This window comes from Prionailurus viverrinus, chromosome D1, assembly GCF_022837055.1.
Source record: "Prionailurus viverrinus isolate Anna chromosome D1, UM_Priviv_1.0, whole genome shotgun sequence".
NCBI classification, from domain to species: domain Eukaryota; kingdom Metazoa; phylum Chordata; class Mammalia; order Carnivora; family Felidae; genus Prionailurus; species Prionailurus viverrinus.
In genome coordinates this window covers 96193782-96216026 of record NC_062570.1, presented here as the reverse complement: position 1 = coordinate 96216026, position 22245 = coordinate 96193782, and the positions used below count along the sequence as shown (strand labels likewise).

The following is a 22245-nucleotide window of genomic DNA, read 5'->3' as shown; positions in this document are numbered from 1 at the left end:
CAATCTATATATTTGCACATCTTATAGAAATGCTGTATTTTTCATACTGATTTGTAATTGCCCTTTAAATGATATTGATATCCTTTGCTTATCACATATTATGTAAAAGATATACAAATATTCTGCAAAAATAATTTGTTTCAGTCCTTTGCCCTTATATTTTATGGTGTTTTCTGGTGCCAGAATTATTTTTTCTTTTTCTCTCTGCCTTAGAAAGTTCTTTTACACCTGAAAGTATATATTCGCCTAAATTTTCTACTATTTTTTGTAAAAAAATTTTTTAAATGTATTTTTGTGAGACAGAGAGAGAGCGAGCGAGGAAGGGACAGGGAGAGAGTTAGACACATAATCCGACACAGGCTCCAGGCTCTGAGCTGTCAGCACAGAGTCCAACGTGGGACTTGAACTCATGAAACTATGAGATCATGATCTGAGCTGAAGTCGGATGCTTAACCGAGTGAGCCACCCAGGTGTCCCCTCCTTTTTTATTCCCTAAATTTTCTACTTTTATGATTTCATTACATTTACTATATAACTGATTGGAATTTTCACTTCCATAATGATGTTTTACATTTTGAACACCCTTTTCTTGTTACAGAGGACAGACCTAGTAGAGGAAGTGTTGCTTTCTTTCTGTAACCTGTTAACACATACTGTCATCCTTAAACAGTAAAGCTACTGCATGTTTTCAACTCCAGTCATGACAAGATGTCCTTTTTGGGCCCTTAGTATTTTTCACAAGTAACAGTTCACTCTGGAATATAGCCAACATGATCTCATTCTTTATATTTTATTATGTGCCCTCTGCTTTCAGTTGGTAAGTACACCAAATTAAATAAGACATGTTTTCATGAAGTTACCTTGGATTTTGATGTCTAAGACAGTGACAATGTCCTTAAAAAAATTTTTTTTAAAAGGACATTTGATCACCACTATTTCATTGCTGGAAAAGAAAGTCAAGTGGACCCATGGCAATGGGCCTGAACCTGGGGTTCAGAGATGCACTTCAGGACAATTATGAACCCTAAAAGTATATGACAAATTTTGATATATATGCATTTTTCCTGGGAGTGGCTCCAAAGCATTTATCCAATACTTAAAAGAGATATCAGACACACAAAAAGATTAAATGTTTAAATAAATATTCATCGAGCCTTATGTGGCCAGTTCATTTATAGCACTTTACACATATAACTCCTATAGTCCTCACAACCACTCTGTAAGATAGATGTGATCATTATCCCCATATTAAACTAGACTATCAAGAATCAATAGGATACTTAAGCTCAAGATGATAAGAATATAAGCCCAACAGGGACGCCTGGGTGGCTCAGTCAGTTAAGCGTCTGACTTTGGGTCAGGTCATGATCTTGCAGTCCGTGAGTTCAAGCCCTGCATGGGGCTCTGTGCTGACAGCTCAGAGCCTGGAGCCTGCTTCAGATTCTGTATCTCCCTCTCTCTCTGCCCTTGTCCCACTTATGCTCTGTCTCTGTCTCTCTCTCTCTCAAAAATAATAAACAAACATTAAAAAAATAAAAAACAAAAAGAATATAAGCCCAATAGCCAATGGGTAAAAAAATCAAGTAAATGTCAAAACAAACTTTTTATACCAACGTCTGGTTTCTTGTTCACTTAGCCCCATTACCTTCTCATCTGATCTCCTTCAAGTCACAAACGCATTCTCAGTGAGAACTGACACAGTGAAATCTGAAAAAAGAAACTGGCATACTGTACATTCAAATTTACCTTGTGGCCCAGGAGATGCTACCTTTGGGCCAGTGATCTCCAGGTTTGATTGGTAACAATGCACATTTTCTGCTTGATTTGGTTCTACCTTTTTGCCAGGGATTTTCTTCTGCTCTCCTTTGGGTTTCTTTACACGTTTGACCTGGAATGTGATCTGGAAAATGGAAACAAGTTGGGGACAAATTAGAGCAATTATCAAATACTGGTGGCTTTAAGAGTAACCAGTCCTGTGCTAGAGAGGATTCTCTCCTGTTTAATTCTTAAAGGTATAAATGAAAAATGTTTAGTAAAATAAACAAAATAACTTAGCCCTGAAGGGCATATAAAGGAAACTGAGAATTAAGATGCCTGAACGGGGCAGTTCCAAGTCTGCAGGCTTTGAGTGCAGCTCAACGCCCTTGCACTCCCTCTGCCTCCTGAAAGAGTTGGCAATACAGAAGTACTGCGAAATGCTTCTTGCAGCATGATGCCAGTGTGAAGGCTGACTGGAGAGTGGAATAAAGCAGTGCCACACCCCAAGAGCTTCATCACACTTTGCAAACCCCTACCAAGACCTGGGGTACAGTTTGGTCTGAATGGAGTTGGCAAACCTCACCCATTCTGTTGCTTCATCATCTTCACTTCTGCAGTCTCCATAGCAAGAGCTTCTGGCCACTCCATCCTGGGGACCCTTCTTCAGTACGCGTATCCCCTGCAAGTCTAGACGCCGCCCTTTCATCTCCAGTGCTCCCCCAAAGCCTTCCAGAGGCCATGCCTGTTGAAATTCGTCCACCAGAGCCAGTATCTCTTCAGACATTTTTGTTTCATCTGAATTCTCCATCTCATCAGAACCATTGCTCTCCTCAACCACTGTACCTGAAATTCAAGTGCCCACATGTTATTAAAAATTAGATAGTACTCACTAAAGTACTTGAATGACTCCAACCTCGCTTTTTGAGAAGTTTTGGTCCTGCCTAGAGGAACTTCTATAGCCCACCCTCATAATAAAAATACCATTCATCATCTTCAAAATTCATAATAAAACACCATCTTTGTTGTGTAGCTTTGTCAAAAGGCTGGATGAAAACAACAGCAGCAGCAAGACGCCAGAGAGGCATAGAATATGTCACTAGTGAGCATGAGGATGGCTATTTTATATACGTATTTAAAAAAAAAAAAAGACCAACTTGCTTTAGCTATAAGACACAGATGGCAAAGATGAAGTTTGTTATGATGTTATTTATTGAATAGGTGGGATTATTGAAGCTTTATTCAAATAGCATATGAAATATCATAGATGTATATCCAGGCCATACAGTCTAATTGCCTTAACTGAATGATGATTTAATGGGAAATTATCCTAATTCCACATTTCAGAGTCCCATTTTCACTAATGGCTATGTATAAGAAATAATAATAAACTAGTGTAATTTTTTTTTTTTGTAAAATGGTTATCAAGACATTATTTGTTATGTTGCTCAAGTTTCTTACGTAAAGACTTCCATGGATGCTCCCCAGTGCAATGGCCTAGAAAACTTCTCTCTCCAGAGAAGTCAGTGTGTCCACTGTTCTACATTAAAGGTTACACAACCCTATAGGTTCCCCTCTGTACCTAGATAACTAGAAAGCTCAGGGCAAAAATTCATCTGAGTTTCTTAACACAATGCTTTCCTTTTGTAATAAAATAAGTAAACCTTAGTATTTAACTTTTGTTATTTTGAATTAATGGCTGATTCTTATATTGTGTGCTCCATGAAAGCCATTTCCATTCCTTTCTGGAAAAAGATAGGGTACAAAAACAAATAAAACGGAATGCCTCCTTTTGTAAGGTCACCAGACGACCTGAGAGCTTGGGGTTGATTGCTTACAAAATGCCAGTCTATGTTATTCTGGTTAAGTTACCCCAATAACCTTAGGTGGTAATTCTGGCTTGTTCAGTGATTTAGAACATGGTATTAATAAGGCCAAGGTCAGGAATCTCATATCCATATTGACCAGACCTATACCCATAGTGAGTAACCAACATGAGAAATGTATAGTATTAGTCTCTGAGGAGGCGTGGGGTGAGAAAGATGTCTGACCATAAGGCTAAAAGCAATGTAAAGCTTTGAGCCCTACTCACATGAGGTCTGCAGTGTCAACCTTGACTCTGGTGGCATCTCTATCTTCCATCCCACTTTCTATTCCGGAAAGTAGGAAGGTCTGTTGTCAGGCTGGGAATCCCACTAGAAATCTGTTATTCTTTCTTGAAAAAGTTTACCGCTTCTCCATTTAACAAGTGACTTGGAAATATACTGCTCTCCTTTCAGGTAAGTGTCTTTTAGGTTTTCTGAACCAATCTGCTGGTTTTTATTGCTTATTATTATCATTATTATTAATGAAGTTCTGAAAAAAGCATGAAGTAAAATAGGGGTTTGTAAAAGCATTTTCTTTGGGATATTCAGATAAAAATGGTTGGTAACTTGTCTAAATTATGTAGCAAGTAGTATAAATGTAGGATTGACAAAGAGTTCTACTTTTCAGTTTCTATCTTGTTTGCTACTATATCCTGAATGTCCAACATTGTACCTGACACTTAATAGGTGCGGTTGTAGGATGAACGAATGGAATTCAGGAATAATTTGGTTTGTGAGGTTCTTGAGGATCTGCTGCTCCTACTTTTGTCTTGCCCTGCTGGCAATTAAAGACTTTTTAAAGTCTAAGGTTTACCTTGTCATGGGTTAAAAGCAGGCGCCATGTCTCTAACAGAGTCTGGCATACTATATGATTTACAAATTTCTCAGTAGCTAACTCAGAAAAGCAGTTGGACAGGGTTATTGTAGGGACCCTAAAAAGCAACTTAATTAGAAGAATGGCCTGCCGTCTGACTTGTAGCAACAGAATTCTAAGTATTCCTCACGTTATTTTAGCTTCCTCTCCTTCCTTCTCCTATGGCTATCATGGGATTCCTTGTACCTGGTCCTGAGACAGGAAAGGGTTTTTGATAGATTTGGCTGCAGCCAAGAGTATGGGCTTAAAGAAAAGTGGCTTCTGGCCAAAGGTAGACTGCAGGTAACTAATTCCCCAGTGTATAGTTAGAGCTGCATAGGGATGCTGTGTTTGGAAGCCTTATTTCCATTTCCATTATTTCCACTACTGCTATTTAGAAAGCATTCTAAATAAATGAAGTTGTTCAGTTGCAAAGAGCTCTGCAAGCCCAGGTCCAAAGGCTAATGCTCCCCTACGCCCATACCATACGGTAATATCTATCATTATTAAAAAGTTCTTAGAGAAAGGGCCTTTCATTGATGGAGATCAGTATTCCAGTCAAGAGAGACTATGGAACTTGCTGCAGGCTTTCCCTGCTGGCAGCCATTAATCCTTTTCAAAGGCTGCAGGGGTTGGGGTAGTAGCAATTCCTAAAGAACAGTGCTAAATAAAGGTGAGGAATGGGGAGATCAAAATGTGCTATGAGTTTTAAACAATAAGTCAATCTTTATTTATTTAGAGCCTACTATGTGCCTATTTCCATGCTATGAGATAGAGAATCTGACTCTGAGGTATTAAATACAGTTGAACAACATGGGGATTAGGAGTGCTGATCCCTGCACAGTCGAAAATCCACATATAACTTTTGACTCTCCAAAAACTTAACTACAAATAGTCTACTGCTGACCGGAAGGAAGCCTTACTGATAACATAAACAGTTGATTAACATGTATTTTGTATGTTTTGGGTGTCATATACTATATTCTTATAATAAAGTAAGCTAAAAATGTTATTAAGAACATAATAAGGGAAAAAATACATTTACAGTACTATATTGTATTTATTGAAAAGAAAATCTGTGTGTAAGTGGATGTATGCAGTTCAAAGCTGTGTTGTTCAAGGATCAACTGTATAATCAATTTGGAGACACAAAACTACATACATTAAACAATCAGAGAGCAATTACATTTAAATATTTTTTTTTCCAGAGGAAAAGCATAATTGAATGTGGTCACAACATGCTTCTTAGAGGAAGGCAGGCTAGTGAGGCGGGATTTAGACAGAGAGAGGCCTGGGGAGGGCACTCCCCAGAGGGAGGAGCATATGAATATATATACTCTCACACCCGTATGTACAAATACTGCAGGTGTAAGGAAGAACGTATGTGAAGGCATTACTACTTTCACAAGAATTAGAACAAAGAATGTATACAGATGATCTCAGCAAACAAGATACTTAGGGAAGGTAGGTGAATACTGAGGATATCTGGGAAAGTTGGGAGCAAGACTAAGCGTAAAGGGAGCTTCTTGTTTGTCTAGCAGAAGAATAACAAGATGAGAGCCATAGTGTTTGTGAAGGTTAGAATGGTAAATCACTTGGCACAACTGGGGGTGGAGAAGGAAGACAGAGGACAAAGAGACCAATTAGAAAGGCATTTCAACAATCTATATACAAAGTTATTTAAAGGGAAACTGGCTTAGGGTGAGGTTTGTAAAAGGGGAATTAAAACAATTTTTTTCAATGTTTATTTTTTGAGAGAGAGAGAGAGACAGACAGACAGACAGACAGAACCTGAAGCAGGCTCCAGGCTCTGACCTGTCAGCACAGAGCCCGATGCAGGACTTGAACTCATAAACCGTGAGATCATAACCTGAGCCTAAGTCAGACACTTAACAGACTAAGCCACCTAGGTACCCCTGTAAAAGGGACAAGTTAAAAAGGGAGGGGAAAGAGGTACTTCATATTTTAGTGGAGAAAAATGGAATTTGGTGGTTAAATGGATATCATAACAAAGAATAGCATAAGTTCAAAGATGATTTCAGGATTTCAAAGCCTAATGTGAAATAATGATATTTTTTTACTATGTGAAGTTTCTAAAAAAAATTATTACTTATTTATTTTGAGAGAGAGAGAGAGCATAAGCGGGGGGGGGGGGGGGGCGGTGCAAGAGAAAGGGAGAGAGAGAATCCCAAGCAGGTTCCATGTTGTTGGTGCAAAGCCCGACACAAGGCTCTATCTCACGAATCTGCAAGATCATGACCTGAGCCAAAAACCAATAGTCTGACTCTCAACTGACTAAGCCATCCAGGCGCTCCTACTATATGAAGTTTTAGAATCTGTGAAAACGTAAACAATGCTGTTTACAAAGACTATGGAATTAGGAAAGGGCAACAGGATACAACATGTTGGGATTTCAGACACTTACTAATAAATTCATTTAAGCATTTGTTGCTTGCGTCCAAAAATGTGCTGAGAGCTCGGAATATAACATCTCATGTAGCTTATGGTCTAGGTTAGAATGGATGGAGGAGCATAGCTCCAGGCATTGTCTAATAAGCAGCTGGAAATACAGAATGCAGGTCTGGAGAGAGGTCTGGACTATAGTGGGATCTCAGAACGTTTTAAATTATACTTGAAAGTAAGAATAAAAAATAAATATTAGGATTTCTGCTTATGGGACAGATGGTATGTTATAAACTGAAAACAGAGAAACTGAGATCAATATCTCTATTATTTTCTTTACCTTCTTTAACATGTACCATTTTCATATTGGAAAAAGGAGAATAAATATTATGAAGTGAGGAGACTGCAAGCACCCACAGTGAGGCTCAGATGAGTTCATGTTTTCTCACTTGAGAAATCCTATCTCAGAATATTAGGAAAATTTAGAGTTGAGTTTGAGCCATGTCAGGTAATCTGTTAAGAATCACAGGGACTAGCAGAAGTGTTGAGAGATGGAGAGAAGCATATGTAGTCCTGAATTTAAAAGGAAAAAAAAAATTTGATAAAAAGAAAAAGAACGAGAAGGGGGGGAGGAGGGGAGAGGGAGGAAAAGAGGAGGGGGAGGAAGAAGAGGAAGAGGAGAAAGAGGAAAAGGAGGTGGAAGGAGAAGAAAAAGAAGTCCAGCATAATCTTGCAATGTTCCAGATACACCTGGAGATTCAAGGTTACGTGTGAGCGCCTCAGTTTAAGAGATTTTCAAAGCAAAGCACATTCACAGAAAAGCGACTTGGTGAGAGTACCCAAAATCATATTAAATGAAAGACTAAAGAAACCAAAGGTGATCCCATCGAAGGAACAGTAGCTGATATACTGCACACAAAAAAATCAAGCTTGAAAAATATTTTGCTAGAAAGATTTTTTTTTTTAAATTTTGGAGAGATTACTTTGAGAGTGGTAAGGTACTAAAAGCCCTAACAGGGGTGCCTGGGTGGCGCAGTCGGTTAAACGTCCGACTTCAGCCAGGTCACGATCTCGCGGTCCGTGAGTTCGGGCCCCGCGTCGGGCTCTGGGCTGATGGCTCAGAGCCTGGAGCCTGTTTCCGATTCTGTGTCTCCCTCTCTCTCTGCCCCTCCCCTGTTCATGCTCTGTCTCTCTCTGTCCCAAAAATAAATAAACGTTGAAAAAAAAATTAAAAAAAAAAAAAAAAAAAAGCCCTAACAGGAGCTGTTCAAGGAAATGAGGACATTTAGCTGAAAACAAAAACATGGAGGGGCAGAGTAGGTAGGAAAAGAATCATCTTTAAATGTGATATTGATGAGACACAAGACTGACTTTGTGAGCTTCAGGACCAGAGATGAGAAGCCACATTTTAGCTCAATATTAGGAAAGACTTTCGAACAACCAGAAAATGGAATGGGCTGCCAAGGGGAGACTGAGCTCCCTTTGACTGGAGCAAAGCTGAAGCCCTACAATGAATCATTGAGAGGGAGTGGGACATCAGAAGAGGAGTAAAAGAAAGTGACTGTATTGGGTGAGAAACAGTATTAATAATCTTGGAAGGGAGATTCATTTCAAGAAGAGTTTTAGGGAGCAGAGGATGAAAAGGTAAGTTCTACATTCAAAACAGAACAGATTGACAGTACACAGAGGTAAAGATCACACATTGAAAGAGATGATCAGCAACAAAAAAGTCCCTCCTTCAAAATCTGACTCAAAACATCTCTTCTAGAAAATCTTGCATGATTAACACCAACAGGCTGGAGTACTAGACTGTGGTTTCTGAAGCCACCCAGGGCACATTCTACCTTTGAAAATGATACCAGAGGGGCGCCTGGGTGGCGCAGTCGGTTAAGCGTCCGACTTTAGCCAGGTCACGATCTCGCGGTCCGTGAGTTCGAGCCCCGCGTCAGGCTCTGGGGTGATGGCTCAGAGCCTGGAGCCTGCTTCCGATTCTGTGTCTCCCTCTCTCTGCCCCTCCCCCGTTCATGCTCTGTCTCTCTCTGTCCAAAAATAAATAAACGTTGAAAAAAAAATTTAAAAAAAATAAAAAAGAAAATGATACCAGAGAGAAATACATTCCTCTGTTTCACAAAATAAGAAGAGTATACTGTGGAATTAGACACATTTGTCTTTAAATAAGGACTCCACCACCATAAGACCTTGGGCAATTCTGTCTTGAGTTCTAGAATTTTCTTTAAAAGGCAGTGATCTGGGGGCGCCTGGGTGGCTCAGCTGGTTGAGCATCTGACTCTTGATTTCGGCTCAGGTCATGATCTCTGGGTTCATGAGATTGAGCCCTGCGTCCAGCTCTACGCCGGCAGCACAGAGCCGGCTTGGGATTCTCTCTCCCCCTCTCTCACTGCCCCTCCCCTGCTCATACTCTCTCTCTCAATCTCTCTCAAAATAAATGAATACACTTAAAAAAAAAAAGGCAGTGATCTGCTTCTGAAGTCATGGTGTAAAGCTGCAGACTACCTTAAGATTTAATGCATAAACAATGGCGTAATACTTAAAGCCAGTAATCACAAAGCACAAAAGGTTTAAATGAAATCACTCAGACTCAGTAGGTAAGAAAATGATTCACTTCTGAGAAGACGACACCAAGTCATCAGTTTTGATTTGCACCAATGATGTTCTTCCTTCTTTGAGCGGGGTCAGTATAGCAAGAGAAAACTAGGAATTTCAAGAGGATACCTCAGAAAAGCATATAATCTTTCCTGGAACAACTCTTGTGCAAATGCCAGGGCTCCCTTTAACTGCACAGATGTTTTCTGAGCAGATACTGTGTATAAGTACTTGTGAGGACTGTGGCTCACAAGCAGCCTCTAACAGATGCAATAGAGTCATACCTATGTGTACAGAAGTGAACGTTTACTGACTTCCAACTGTGTACCGGGCACTAAAATAAATGTTGCCCTGTTATTTCATTTAAATACTAATCACTTGAGGCATTTTTTTTTTTGTTTAGTTTTAAATTAAAGAGGTAAGGGAAGCTCAAAGATAAGTAACTTGCCCAAGATTTATCAACTAGTTGGTGGTGGAGAAAGGACATGGTAGCATTATTTCCAACTACAAAACCGATGTTCTTCCTTCTACAGCTAAGGTTTATGGGGAGGAATTTTGTACTAGATGATGAAGTATTAAAGCAGTGGTTTCCAAATGTTAATCAGTGACACAGTTTGTACCAATCCTTAGTAAAATGAGAAACAGAAAAAGGGTACGTACATAGAGTTATAACACACACACACACACACACACACACACACACACACACACCCATCCAGACACAAGTTTTTGTTGTAAGGTTGCCAACTGTCCATTTTTGAAAAAGACTGACCTTTATTCTGAGATCGTCTTTGTTACTTTTTGACATTAAAATTTTATTCTATAAAATAATGGTAACAGCACACGCTAGTTTTCTTTAAAAATGACCTCACCAACTGAAAAATAAGTTCTAATGCACCAACCCCCGATTTCTGAGACCCACAGGCAAATGTATGGGATCAGAAGACCTGAGGATGATCTTGGGCAAGGGACTCACCTTCTCTGAGTTTCAATTTTCTCATCTATAAGATGGGCTTGATAATAATACCTATTTCACATGGTTAATACATAATTCGTAAGTCTGCCAATTATAGATCTGTGCTGCCAAAGCGAGCACATAAATTTTGTAAATTATAAAGTATCACAGAAAGGCAGTCATTTTCATACGTTTATGGTTACTTATGTTTATAATAAATTTATTTGTACTTCTTTAAATTTTCTTCCAAAAACAGAATTTTCAAAAATTCTTTAACGTCTATGGTTGGCTTTTTATTACAACACACTACTTGCATTAAAAAATGGGAGTTTTTCTCACTCTGCTAACCACATTATAAGAAGCCTGCTGGCATGAATATACTAACATACCACGAATGAAGTCCCAGTGGACTTGTTAGTATCTAGGGAAAAGAAGAAGGTACTCCCAGAATTTAGACATATAGCAAAGAAAAGTTAGTACCTGAGAGTGAAACTAGTAAGAGTCATCATCACACTATGGATTGAATTAGCAATCTGAAAAGGAATCCACCCTAAGAGATAGTCTGCCTGATGTTGAAGGGACATGGAAAAGCTCCCATCTCAGCCAGGGCAACCATACTGCCTTTCCAGGACAGGGATGGGACAACTCCATGGGGAACATGAGACTAAAGAAACTTAGGCACTAGGTTATAATCTGTCTCAAGCAATGATGTACTACCCAGAAAGTGGGGAGACAAACAGTAAGGTTCTGGTTGGGTTTTATTCTAAATTATCCTAGGAAAAAAGACTAATTTGGTAGTCATGAGTATTCTGGTCACTAGGGAGCTATATTATATTGGAATAGGAACAGTTTGTATAAATTGAATAAAATACCCCTTAACATCACTCAGTTTCATTTCTGGTGATTCTGAGTTTATCAAGCAACTTCATGATGTCCATTTGGTTATGTGGGTACCTGATGCCAGAAGGAGACATGAGGCTGTCAGGCACCAGAGAGGAGTAGCTCCCTTGTAAATTAACAAAACAACTACCCAGTTTAAGAATCCACCTCTTTTGAATTGGTAAATAGAAATTTGGTTCCTTAAAGCCCAATGATTTCTGACAGAACTGATGCAATTAATTTTCTAAATCTGCAAAGGGGAAGGTCACGACTTCTCTTTTAAGGTCAAGCTTGCTTCTTGTATACATCCTTTATATATATACACACATATGTATATATATATATATATACACAAATATACACATATGTATATATATATGTGTGTGTGTGTGTGTGTGTGTGTATATATATATATATATATATATATATATATATATATATAAAATACCACTTATAAGGAAACACAGATTTTGTAATTGCTAAATATGTTAATCCAACCTACACAGGAAGGCAAATGCCACATCTCACTACTTGAATATATTTATTGTACACAGAAATAACAGTAATATAGGACATGACATATAAGAATTTCATAGTCTGATGGGAGATAAGACACACAGCATCGTATTGTATGAAATGTACCCTGAAAAAAAAGTGGGAACAAGACAGCACATGGAGCAGCTAAGTGCTTGGAGACCCTTGTGAATGCTTCACCGAAGAGGTGACATTTAAGCTGGATCTTGGAGATGCACAACAGTCATCCATATAAAGCAAAAAATACACAGGGGCCATTCCCAGCCTGTGCAGACATGGAGACTCAAAAGCATGGCATGTGAGGGAAATGGTAAAAGGACTGTACATCCTGCTATGTAGAATACTAGTAGATGGTAATCTTGAAGACAAAACTAAGGACCAAACTGCTTCCTATCCCTCACTATGGTACCTGGACTCTTCCTATAGGTAATAGAGAACCACTGAAAATTTTAAACACAGGCAACTTACCTGATCAGATCTTTTTTTTTTTTTAATGTTTTATTTATTTTTAAGACAGAGAGACAGAGCATGAGTGGGGAGGGGCAGAGAGAGAGGGGGACACAGAATCTAAAGCAGGCTCCAGGCTCTGAGCTGTCAGCACAGAGCCCGAAGCAGGGCTCAAACTCATGAACTGTGGGGCGCCTGGGTGGCGCAGTCGGTTAAGCATCCGACTTCAACCAGGTCATGATCTCGCGGTCCGTGAGTTTGAGCCCCGCGTCGGGCTCTGGGCTGATGGCTCAGAGCCTGGAGCCTGTTTCCGATTCTGTGTCTCCCTCTCTCTCTCTGCCCCTCCCCCGTTCATGCTCTGTCTCTCTCTGTCCCCAAAATAAATAAACGTTGAAAAGAAAAACTCACGAACTGTGAGATCATGACCTGAGCCGAAGTTGGACACTTAACCAACTGAGCCACCCAGGTGTCCCAATCAGCTCTTATTTTAGAAACAACTCTTTGGACACACAATACATTGGTAACAGGAACTGCTTCTGCTTTTTAAATACTGTACCATTTACATGAATTATCTCTCTCCTACACACACACACACACACACACACACACACTCCATACACAGACTAAAGTAAAGGACTAGATACTGGGAACTCAATTATGAAGCTATTGCAATAGCCCAAGCAGAAATGAAAAAAGTCTGAATTCAGGCAGTGGCAGGAAGAATAGATGAAGAGACAAACAGATGCAACAGGTCTTGGATACAGTGGTGACTGGTGAGTTGTGATGCCATTAACAGACAACAGGGATATAGGAATTAGATGCAGTTCAAGAAATAGGATGAAAATGAGAACAAGCTCAATTTTGGATATATGAAATTTGAAGTGCCTATTGTACATCTAGATAGAGACCACTAAAAAAGTGGAACTAAGATCTAGAGTTGTAGAGAATGTCCTAGCTGAAAATACAGAGTTGGAGTCACTGATATATTCTGAAGTATCTGAGACACCAGATACAAGAGATACAAGAGATAACACAGAGGGATAAGAAGAGGGATAAGAAAAAAAGGCCAAGGTTGAGATCCTGTGTAACCTAACAAATAAGGGGTAAAGAAATTAAGTGAAATAAGTGAAAGAAATTGCAGATGTCCTGAGGACAGGAAGAGAGCCAAGAGCAACTGATACCCCAGAAGCCAAGAGGAAAAGGAAGAGAGTTTCAAGGAGTGGGGAGCTGTGCATAGATCCAAATGCAGCAAAGTGGTTAAGCAGGATGAGTACTAAAAAGTCATTCAATTTGGCAATTATGCATTGACTGATAATGTTAAGAACTGTTCAGTATAGCATAGCTCAAAATGTGGCCACAGAATTTTAGGAGAGGCCCTGGTATGTCTATTATTCCAAATCTTTAAATGTTATTGGGTTAGTGTAAATACAAGTGATCTTGCTTTTTTTCAATGACTTACTCAGTAGACTACTGATATTAAGAAGAAAGAACTGGTATATAAATGAAGCAAGTTTGTTCTAGCAAAAGACAACACTGAGGTGGAAGGAAAAAGAAGTATGAAGAGCTTTTTTACATGATAAAAACTTCAACCTCACCACCTGTGGGTCACCTCATAATTCTACAATATAATGAGTGGCTATTAAAAGAAGGAAACTACTGAGAGTAGAGAAAAGCCTAAACTCGAAGCTTGAGAGTTGATTTTATCCCAGAAGCACAGCTCAGGTCAAATCAACTTACTTTCAAGTCTAAGGGCATCTGAGTCCCTCCCTGAATTCTCAACAGAGAGTACAGGGTCCTCCTCTGTTCCTGTCTCAGAGGGCTCTTCTTCAGCAGCATCCAGTGACTGTGAGTTGTCAAAATATTTCTGTTTGTCATGGCTGTTGTCCAGGGTTTTCTCATGACAATTACCTCAATGACAAGAGACACAAAGACAGCACATTAGAAACATCTCTCTTAGGTAGTCCCATGGCTCAAGGTCTTCAAGTATCAGGAAGAACAAAAAGATGATAGTGTCAGTTCTTCTCCAGCAGAACACACAAAAATCCGTGAGCTGGCACCCTGAGCCAGGTCATGATTGCGACTCAAGATCGTTTCACCTGCAAGGCTATTGTAAGAACCAAGTATTTGGGGGATAAAAAGTTACGACAACAAAGATCACATCCCAAAGATCTCATTCCATTTATAATGAATAACTTAGAAACATTTCTTTGCAAGTCAAAAACATCACAAAAAAGTAGTTTTCCTTCTATTTGCTTTTCAAAGGCGAGAAATGACAGATTAGTACTCGGATAAGTCTGGAAGTAGATGAACTATACCACAGAAATAATACCGTTCTTGCATTACAGCTTAAAATGAAAGATATATCAAAAGGCAACAGATTATAAATTAAAAACAAAGGACTTAAAGAGGGATGGTGGTGGCAGAGAATCCATGTTCAAGACTGTAATATCACAAAGATGCTGATTTTTCTTTTGGAAAACAAATTCTGGTCGTGTAAAGATTTACTTTAGTGTAAAATGTCACATCTTGAATGCAATCGTAGCACTCTCTGATACTGTCTGAAATGTATAGTGAGTCTGACTTCTTACTACAATTTTGCCAGTAAGTTGAAGAGCTCTGACCCTATTAGGGGCTGTGTGTTTATACGGATAAAGAGCAACCATCCTGCTCTGCCTGATGGTCATTCTCTAGGGAATCTATTACGAGGTTGTTGTGTCTGATGTGGCAGTGATCAGGCTATCTGAATAGGACTCCACTTCCTCTCTTATGTTTGATGGGCACTGTCCCTAAAGATATATGTTCAGTGGAAGCCTGCAACTTTCTTCTCACAGGACAAGTCTTCGGGTAAGAGTATCTAAGTAACTTCCCTCCTTTACCAGAACATTCAAACATACTCTAAAGGTTTGCTTTTCTTTTTCTAAAGGTTTATTTTTAATAGAACACTGTCTCAAAGAGATGTATGTATCCAATTAAGCTCTCTCTGCAGCAATGGAAGTACAGTCTCTTTCTGGATTTGAAGACTCCCTTTTAGATTCCATAATTTAGGAAAGCACCTCTCACGCCTTTTCTGTTGTGCCAAAAAAGCATAATGGACTCAAAACCTTTCCCAACCTACTGAGTTTGGAGTAAAGGGTCTGCATGCCTAAGGAGTCTCTTCCATTTTCCAACTCTACACTATCACACATTTGAGGCTACCATATTTAACAAGGTCATGTCAGAAACCAATTTTTTTGTTTCAGAGGAGCTTTAGCTTTCCAGAAACTTGCAAGCAACTTGGGAAGCCAGTAAATAGAAGACAACGAACAATAATGAGGCAGCATGGTGTGCAACATAAGTGCTTCAGAGAATAGACTTGGAGCAGGCAGAACTTGAATTTTGAAGAATAGATAGGACTTAAAGGGGGAAATACAAGGAGAGCCAATATCTGTTGAATGTTTTGTATGTTTTCTCCTAATTACCCTCAAAAATGCCTTGTGAAATATTAACTTTTATTTTGAAGATAAGGAAACTGAGTCTCAGTGAAATCAAACAACTTGTCTATGGTCAAATAGTAAGTGACTGGTAGATCTAAGATTTTAATCAGTTCTCTCTTAGTAGAAAGCTTCCTGGCTCTCTACCAGCCAATGCTACCTCTTTAGCAGAAAAGAGAAGGTGGCATTCTACGCAGTGAATAATGATGCGTTAAGCAAAGCAACAGGAACAGGAATTCTCATTTGTGTTTGGGAGGCGATGAGAAGTACAATTTGAGAGGTGGAAGGTGTTGGGTATGTGTGTGTGTGTGCCCATGTAAGGCTGATAGGAAAGATGCTATGATCAATGATAGTCACTTTTTTCCTCCAAATTCTCCTGTGAGAGGACAGAGGTAGTGGATTTGTCTCCACTTGTGTCTTCACCATCTAGTATGTGCAGATTAGATATGGGGAGGTGAAGCATAAGAGCATTAAAATAAAGAAATGACACCAAACAACTGTACACACCCAACTGACTACAATTTACTATGAAGAACGTCATGCTTCTTAGAGACAACTCTTAATTGGGATATAAATAAGCATGACTATTAAAAACAGACAGAAAACGATGACAGTGATGCTGATAATTTTAAAACATGTTATTCCTAGTGTACATTCTCTGCTTTCAGCTTCGGTGAATTTGCCTCTAAAGCATTTTTCACCTTGACACAGGTTAAGTAAAACACTGTTACAAAAACAAAGGACAAACCTTTAACACTGGAACCCAGCGAAATTCTGTGTTTTCTGCAGTTGACTTCCTCCTCTAACCTTTGCATCTCTTATTTTTCTCTCCCACTCTCTTCCCATTATAAAAATTTAATTGGTTTCATCTTTTTAAATGTCTGCAATATTTAAAAATGCCTCATAGGTAATTTATAAGATATGATGTGCATGAATCTAAAATTAGTCCTCCTGCATGACCTCAAACCCAGACAACCTCTTGAAGCGAGCCTTGTGCATTCTAAGAATGTCTTGTCCTCCAATTCAAGAAATTGGGGCCAACATCTGAGGGAGAGAGAGAGAGGGCCGAAGAGGGGATCGGGGAGAACTGGGAATAAAAAGGCAGAATAAGAAGTTTATGTTATAATATTTGTTGGAAGTAGTCAGAATCAAAATGATCAAGTAAAAAATTAATGCTTTAAGGTTAGAGCTGTTAATATTAATTTTCTTAGGCTGACAGTTAAAAGCAGGGTGGCTCAGTGTTCTGGTGCGATTTACATAATTATCTAGGCTAATAATACAAAGTCAAATTGCCTGTTTTTTAAATTGTTCCTTCCAGTTGTCTGAAGGAGAACTGAAGCATTTTGGAAAGAAGGAAAGCTTCGATTCGTTGGGCTGGTATAGGTCTGCCCTAGCTCAAAGGGGAACTGAAGAAAAAGTTGCCCACAGGGGAAAATGTCACCTGTCTTCCTAGCAGAGGTGGACATGATGTCCTCATTAAAGAAACACAAGAAAATATTGGAGAAGGAAAAATGGAAAGATACCTAAGAAGGAACACGTCATCTTCCGTGCATAGGACTATTATTTTTTGCTGAGGCAAAAATGAGGAGATTGTGTAGCTTAAACTAACCTTGAGAGGTAGGATTTCTTTTTCTTTCTTTTTCTTTTTTTTTAAGGAACTGCATGATTTAAAGAAAGTGTTTTAGATAACAAGGTCCCAGGTGAAAATGGAAATCCTTTTCTGCGCTTAATGCTCTATCCTTGCTTACAAAGTGTTTAGCATCTAATTCAAATCTTGGCAGTTTGGTTTTTCTTGGAAGTGGATGAGTACAAGGCAATACTAAGGAAGCACAAAACTCCAAGTAGGGTATTTCTGATTCTAGAACTGCTAGGCGATCTCAGACATGTCAACATTCTTTTCTGCGGTTAGAGGGTCACCTGTATAAACTGGATTATTAATATTAACCTACCCTACAAGGGTGTTCTGGACAACAAATATTTAATAGGTCTTGTCAAAGTATAAGTCTCCAAAGGCAAAGGCACAACTTATCCAGTGGTTAAAAAGGTTTTCAGAGTAAACTAAGTTCTCAGGAACTCTTATCATTAGTAAAGCTAAGGAAATCTATTTTTCTCATAATTCTATTTACAAAGGTCTCAGAAGAATATTTTCTAGAGTTAGGTAGCCACTGACTTCTTAAAAAGACTCCTTACCTTCTGAATCTCATAAGTTGTCAGGAGATTCCTGGTTGGGTACCTTAGGATCCTTCAGGATGAGTTATAATAAAGAAATGCCACAAATAATTGAAAGGCAGCAGAACTTTGGAAGAGCCACATAACTAGAGCTAGTCAAATAGAACTAACAAAGGCTCATGTAATTCTCTTAGCCTTAGACCATAGTGGGTAAGAGCACAGACTGCAGCCGGACTGAGTTCCGATCCTATTTCTACTACTTTCTACCTGTATAAAGCAGGGCATGTTACTTTTATTCTTTTTGTGTATTAGTTTCTTCATCTGCAAACTGAGTTTCATAATAGTGTCTACTTCACTAAGTTGTTGAGATTGAAATATAAGAAGTGAGACCATGGCCTAGCACATGGTAAGCTATTATTGTTGGCTCTCCAAAAAGCTGCAAAGGAATAAATTATCCCAATGTCATCTCTTTCACCACGGCCTTTTAGCTACAGCCTAACTCAGAATCTCTGGTATGAACAACTGGCCCGAGAAGTTATCAGGGTATCTGCCTAATTTCAACTGCCAACATATGTGCACGTGTGTGTGTGTGCACACGTGTGTGTAGGAGATGCTGAAGGTAGGCAGAGTTGATTTCTACTGGGCTTTTAGAAGAAGACAGCAATTAATCCAGATTACACTGCTTGGCATATCTGAATCCCAAAATATTTAGTACATTTAGACATTTGCCTCAGTCTGCTCTGTGCTCTCTGAATTCATGGCCTTACAGTATGAGAACAGACTGTAGATCCTATATTCTGTTCAATCAAAGCTTACCACCTCTCTGCTGCTCCACAGCTTGTGTCAGGTTGTGACACCTTAAAGGTTTGCTCTACTTGCCCCAAATTGTTCTTGTTCTAATGTACTTTCTTTTCCCCCGTACAAGTAAGTGTAATACTTCTATGCTTCCTATTATATACAATGAGTTTCTAAGACATAAATAAACTGATTTCTAATGGGAACTAGAATTTGACTTTGAATTTGACGTTGCTGAACACAAAGTAACAGATGTTAGAAAAATGGCCTTTGTGAATAATGGAATATTCTAAAGATATTCCTACCATCCCTGTTCTAATAGGGTTATATTATACTCTAAAGGCGCCTTTCTTGTGCCTATAGGAAAAGGTACCTTATAGGAGGCATTCTGGTGTATACCACTAAATGTAAGGTACCTGGGTGGAAAATACAGGTAACACTGTCCTCTTAACAGATACGAGTGACTTTTTATAATATTTGTCTTTCTCCTTACCTTCCTACTCAACTGCACTCAAATTATGCAGCTTTGTAGCCATTTTTTTCTGTATATATGTAATTTAGAGACACACTGTGAATGTTTTATTATAATTTTAGCTGCCTCATAATTTCATGATATTTCCCTACTAATCTTTTAGAAAAGGTAGTAAGATAAATCATGAGGTGAACAGAAGTATATCTTTAAGTTGCTCACCACTGCTATGCAAAATTACTTTAAAATATTAGCAGGAAACATTAACTGTGGGTGGTAGGTGGGGCTTGGCACCACACAGAGTTAATAGGTATATTTGATGAAGAAAGAAACCTTTCTGGGAACAGGTACCTTTATGATTTCCACCTCCAGAAGTTGTGACAGAGGTCCTGTAGACCTGGTTCAAAAAGGAACATTCCGCAGTATAAATTCAAATCCAGCCTTAGCTGCAGCCTTTCGTATGAACTTGAGGAAATTAACTTACTTCTCCGTGTCTAGATTCTTTTTTTAAATTTTTTTTTCAACGTTTATTTATTTTTGGGACAGAGAGAGACAGAGCATGAACGGGGGAGGGGCAGAGAGAGAGAGGGAGACACAGAATCGGAAACAGGCTCCAGGCTCCGAGCCATCAGCCCAGAGCCGGACGCGGGGCTCGAACTCACGGACCGCGAGATCGTGACCTGGCTGAAGTCGGACGCTTAACCGACTGCGCCACCCAGGCGCCCCTCTGTGTCTAGATTCTTTATCTGAAATGAGAGGATTCCTGGGAAACTGCCTTAGTGAAACCACTGTGAACAGGAGCACTCAGAGCTCCTGGGTCTGGGTGAGACCTAGCTTGCTGATGACCACATCTAAGAGATGGGTGAGACTGCCTCACCTCCTTTGCCCTCCGCTGCCCTCTCCTTAGAAAAACACAAGAGAAATCATTTCAACAGAAGTATCGGCTCCTTATACTTGCTCTCATTCAGTAATTACTGCCAAATGAATTCTTTGCAGGAGGTTTAAAGTAATGGTTATGTACGGACTGACCTTAAAAGTGCAATGCCAGATAGAAAACAGACCATATTAAAGACTTGAAATCAGCAATTTCAGAATTACATAGGCATTCCCTCCTGGTGAGGTGAATGAGTCAGAAGGAAGTTTAAAAAAGAAAAACTAAGAGGGGGCACCTGGGTGGCTCAGTGGGTTAAGTGTCTGACTTTGGCTCAGGTCGTGATCTCATGATTCTCGAGTCTGAGCCCTGCTTTGGGCTCTGGGTTGACAGCTCGGGAGCCTGGAGCCTGCCTCAGATTCTATGTCTCCTTCTCTCATTCTGCACCTCCCCCGCCCTTGCCTTCTCTCTCTCTCTCTCAAAAATAAAACATAAAAGAAAAAAAGACTAAGAAAGAAACCTCTGTGACCTCAAATACAGGTGTGTGTGCGTGTGTGCGTGTGTGTGTGTTTTCCTTTTACTATATATTACAGAGTTGAACTCTCACCTGGGGACCACTTGGTCTACATATGGCAGGGCAATCTGCTTTGTCTAGGGATTGAAATGCACTGGTTTCTGTAGACTTATGCTCCCTGCCTCCATTTACAGGAGAAAAAGGGAGAGCTGGGTGTAAATCTGGCCTGTCTTCCCATGTGGCCTTCTCTTAAGTGACTGTGGCATGGAGGGCAAAGTCAGGGCCAGTTGACACACAGACACCATGACCTGCAGTCTGTGGAAGAAATGACACCAGTGATGGAATCCAAACTCTCAGCAGCTACTGTTTCCTCTAGAAATGTGAAAGATCACATTTGACCTCCAGACAAGGGACTTTAAACATTCACCAGAAGTTTACTACAAAATATTTTCCCATGCAGAAAGTATACTGAAGAAGAAAGAAAATTAACTGCCAAAGCTCTAGCAGTAGTAATAGTAGTAGGAGTAGCAGCAGCAGCAGCACTCCTCTCTGGTTTACCTCAGGAGAGCAAAATTTGTTTCAAGCAAGTATGCTGGGGAAATAAGCCCAACAGATTTTCTCAGACGTAGTGATTTACCCATAAATGATAGTTTTCCAATGAGGGTCAACAAGGACACCTGTTTGCAACTTTCATTAAAAACAGTGCATGCAGGGGCTGAGAGAATGCAGGCTGTAAGATGTATCAGCTTCTCCTGGACAAGACAGACAATATAATTCCTTCCATCTTCTCCCTCCTCTGGTGTGGGGGCTGCAGACCTGAAAAGCAGATCTATATTTATATGTGTGTATTGAGTGAAGGTTTGGTGTAAAGCATTCTGGGTAAACAGTGGGTGGACACAAGTTAAATTACTCTTTATTACTAGGTATTCTCAGTAGTTCAAACTTGAAATATCACTAGCTAATTTGTCAAGTACATTCTATGAGCTAAACAGTGGGAGGAGGGTGTAGAATGCATGGTGGGCCAGAGTATGAAAATGAAAATAGGATTGGTCCCTGCTCCCAATGAGCTGAAGAAGTCTTGTAGGTGAGCACTGTCTTGTACACAACTGTGATGGCAAGACACAGGAGCTGAAGGAGAGGAACAGGGAGAATGATCGGTTACAGATTACTTATAATTAAGGAATCAGGTAAAGCATATGGTAGGATTGGGCTCTGAAGGAAGGGTAAGATTAGGATTTTTGTGGAGGGAAAGCTGCAAAAAACATGAGCAAACACATGGATCCAGGAAAGCAGGATGTGGGTAGTAAAGAAAACAGGCTATCCACAGTATCATCACCATATATTACAGTTTGTTACAATTTTCACTGCCTTTGCCAAAGGAAGAATGATATTAGTTTTTATGTGGTCAGAGAGTTTAAATTCAGCACATCTATTTGAGTTAACCATACAGTTGAGTTGGTCTTACCCAAGCCTTAATGCTTAGAATAAGCCTACAAACAGGAGATAGGGGGAAGGACTTAGATTTCCTAGCTACCCACAACTTGGGGGTTTATCATTTGCCTCTCTTTTCTCCTGCTGCAAGTGAATGGTCACCTGGTGATGTCGAGGAAAGGAATCTAGTGGGGAATATCAATAGACCTTAACTCTAGTCCTCTTCCTCGA

General features: G+C 39.6%; 1 protein-coding gene across 2 annotated transcripts in view; it reads right to left on the bottom strand.

Moving 5' to 3' along the window:
* Positions 1-22245, bottom strand: part of TTC17 (tetratricopeptide repeat domain 17) — a 127510-nt gene that overhangs the window by 38490 nt on the left and 66775 nt on the right. For both annotated transcript variants that reach the window (XM_047877449.1, XM_047877448.1), the window contains exons 17-19: positions 14033-14203; positions 2342-2601; positions 1747-1900 (exon numbers count right to left, since the gene is read on the bottom strand). In XM_047877449.1, the coding sequence (XP_047733405.1) occupies positions 1747-1900; positions 2342-2601; positions 14033-14203 (585 nt within the window). The remainder of the gene's footprint in view (positions 1-1746; positions 1901-2341; positions 2602-14032; positions 14204-22245) is intronic.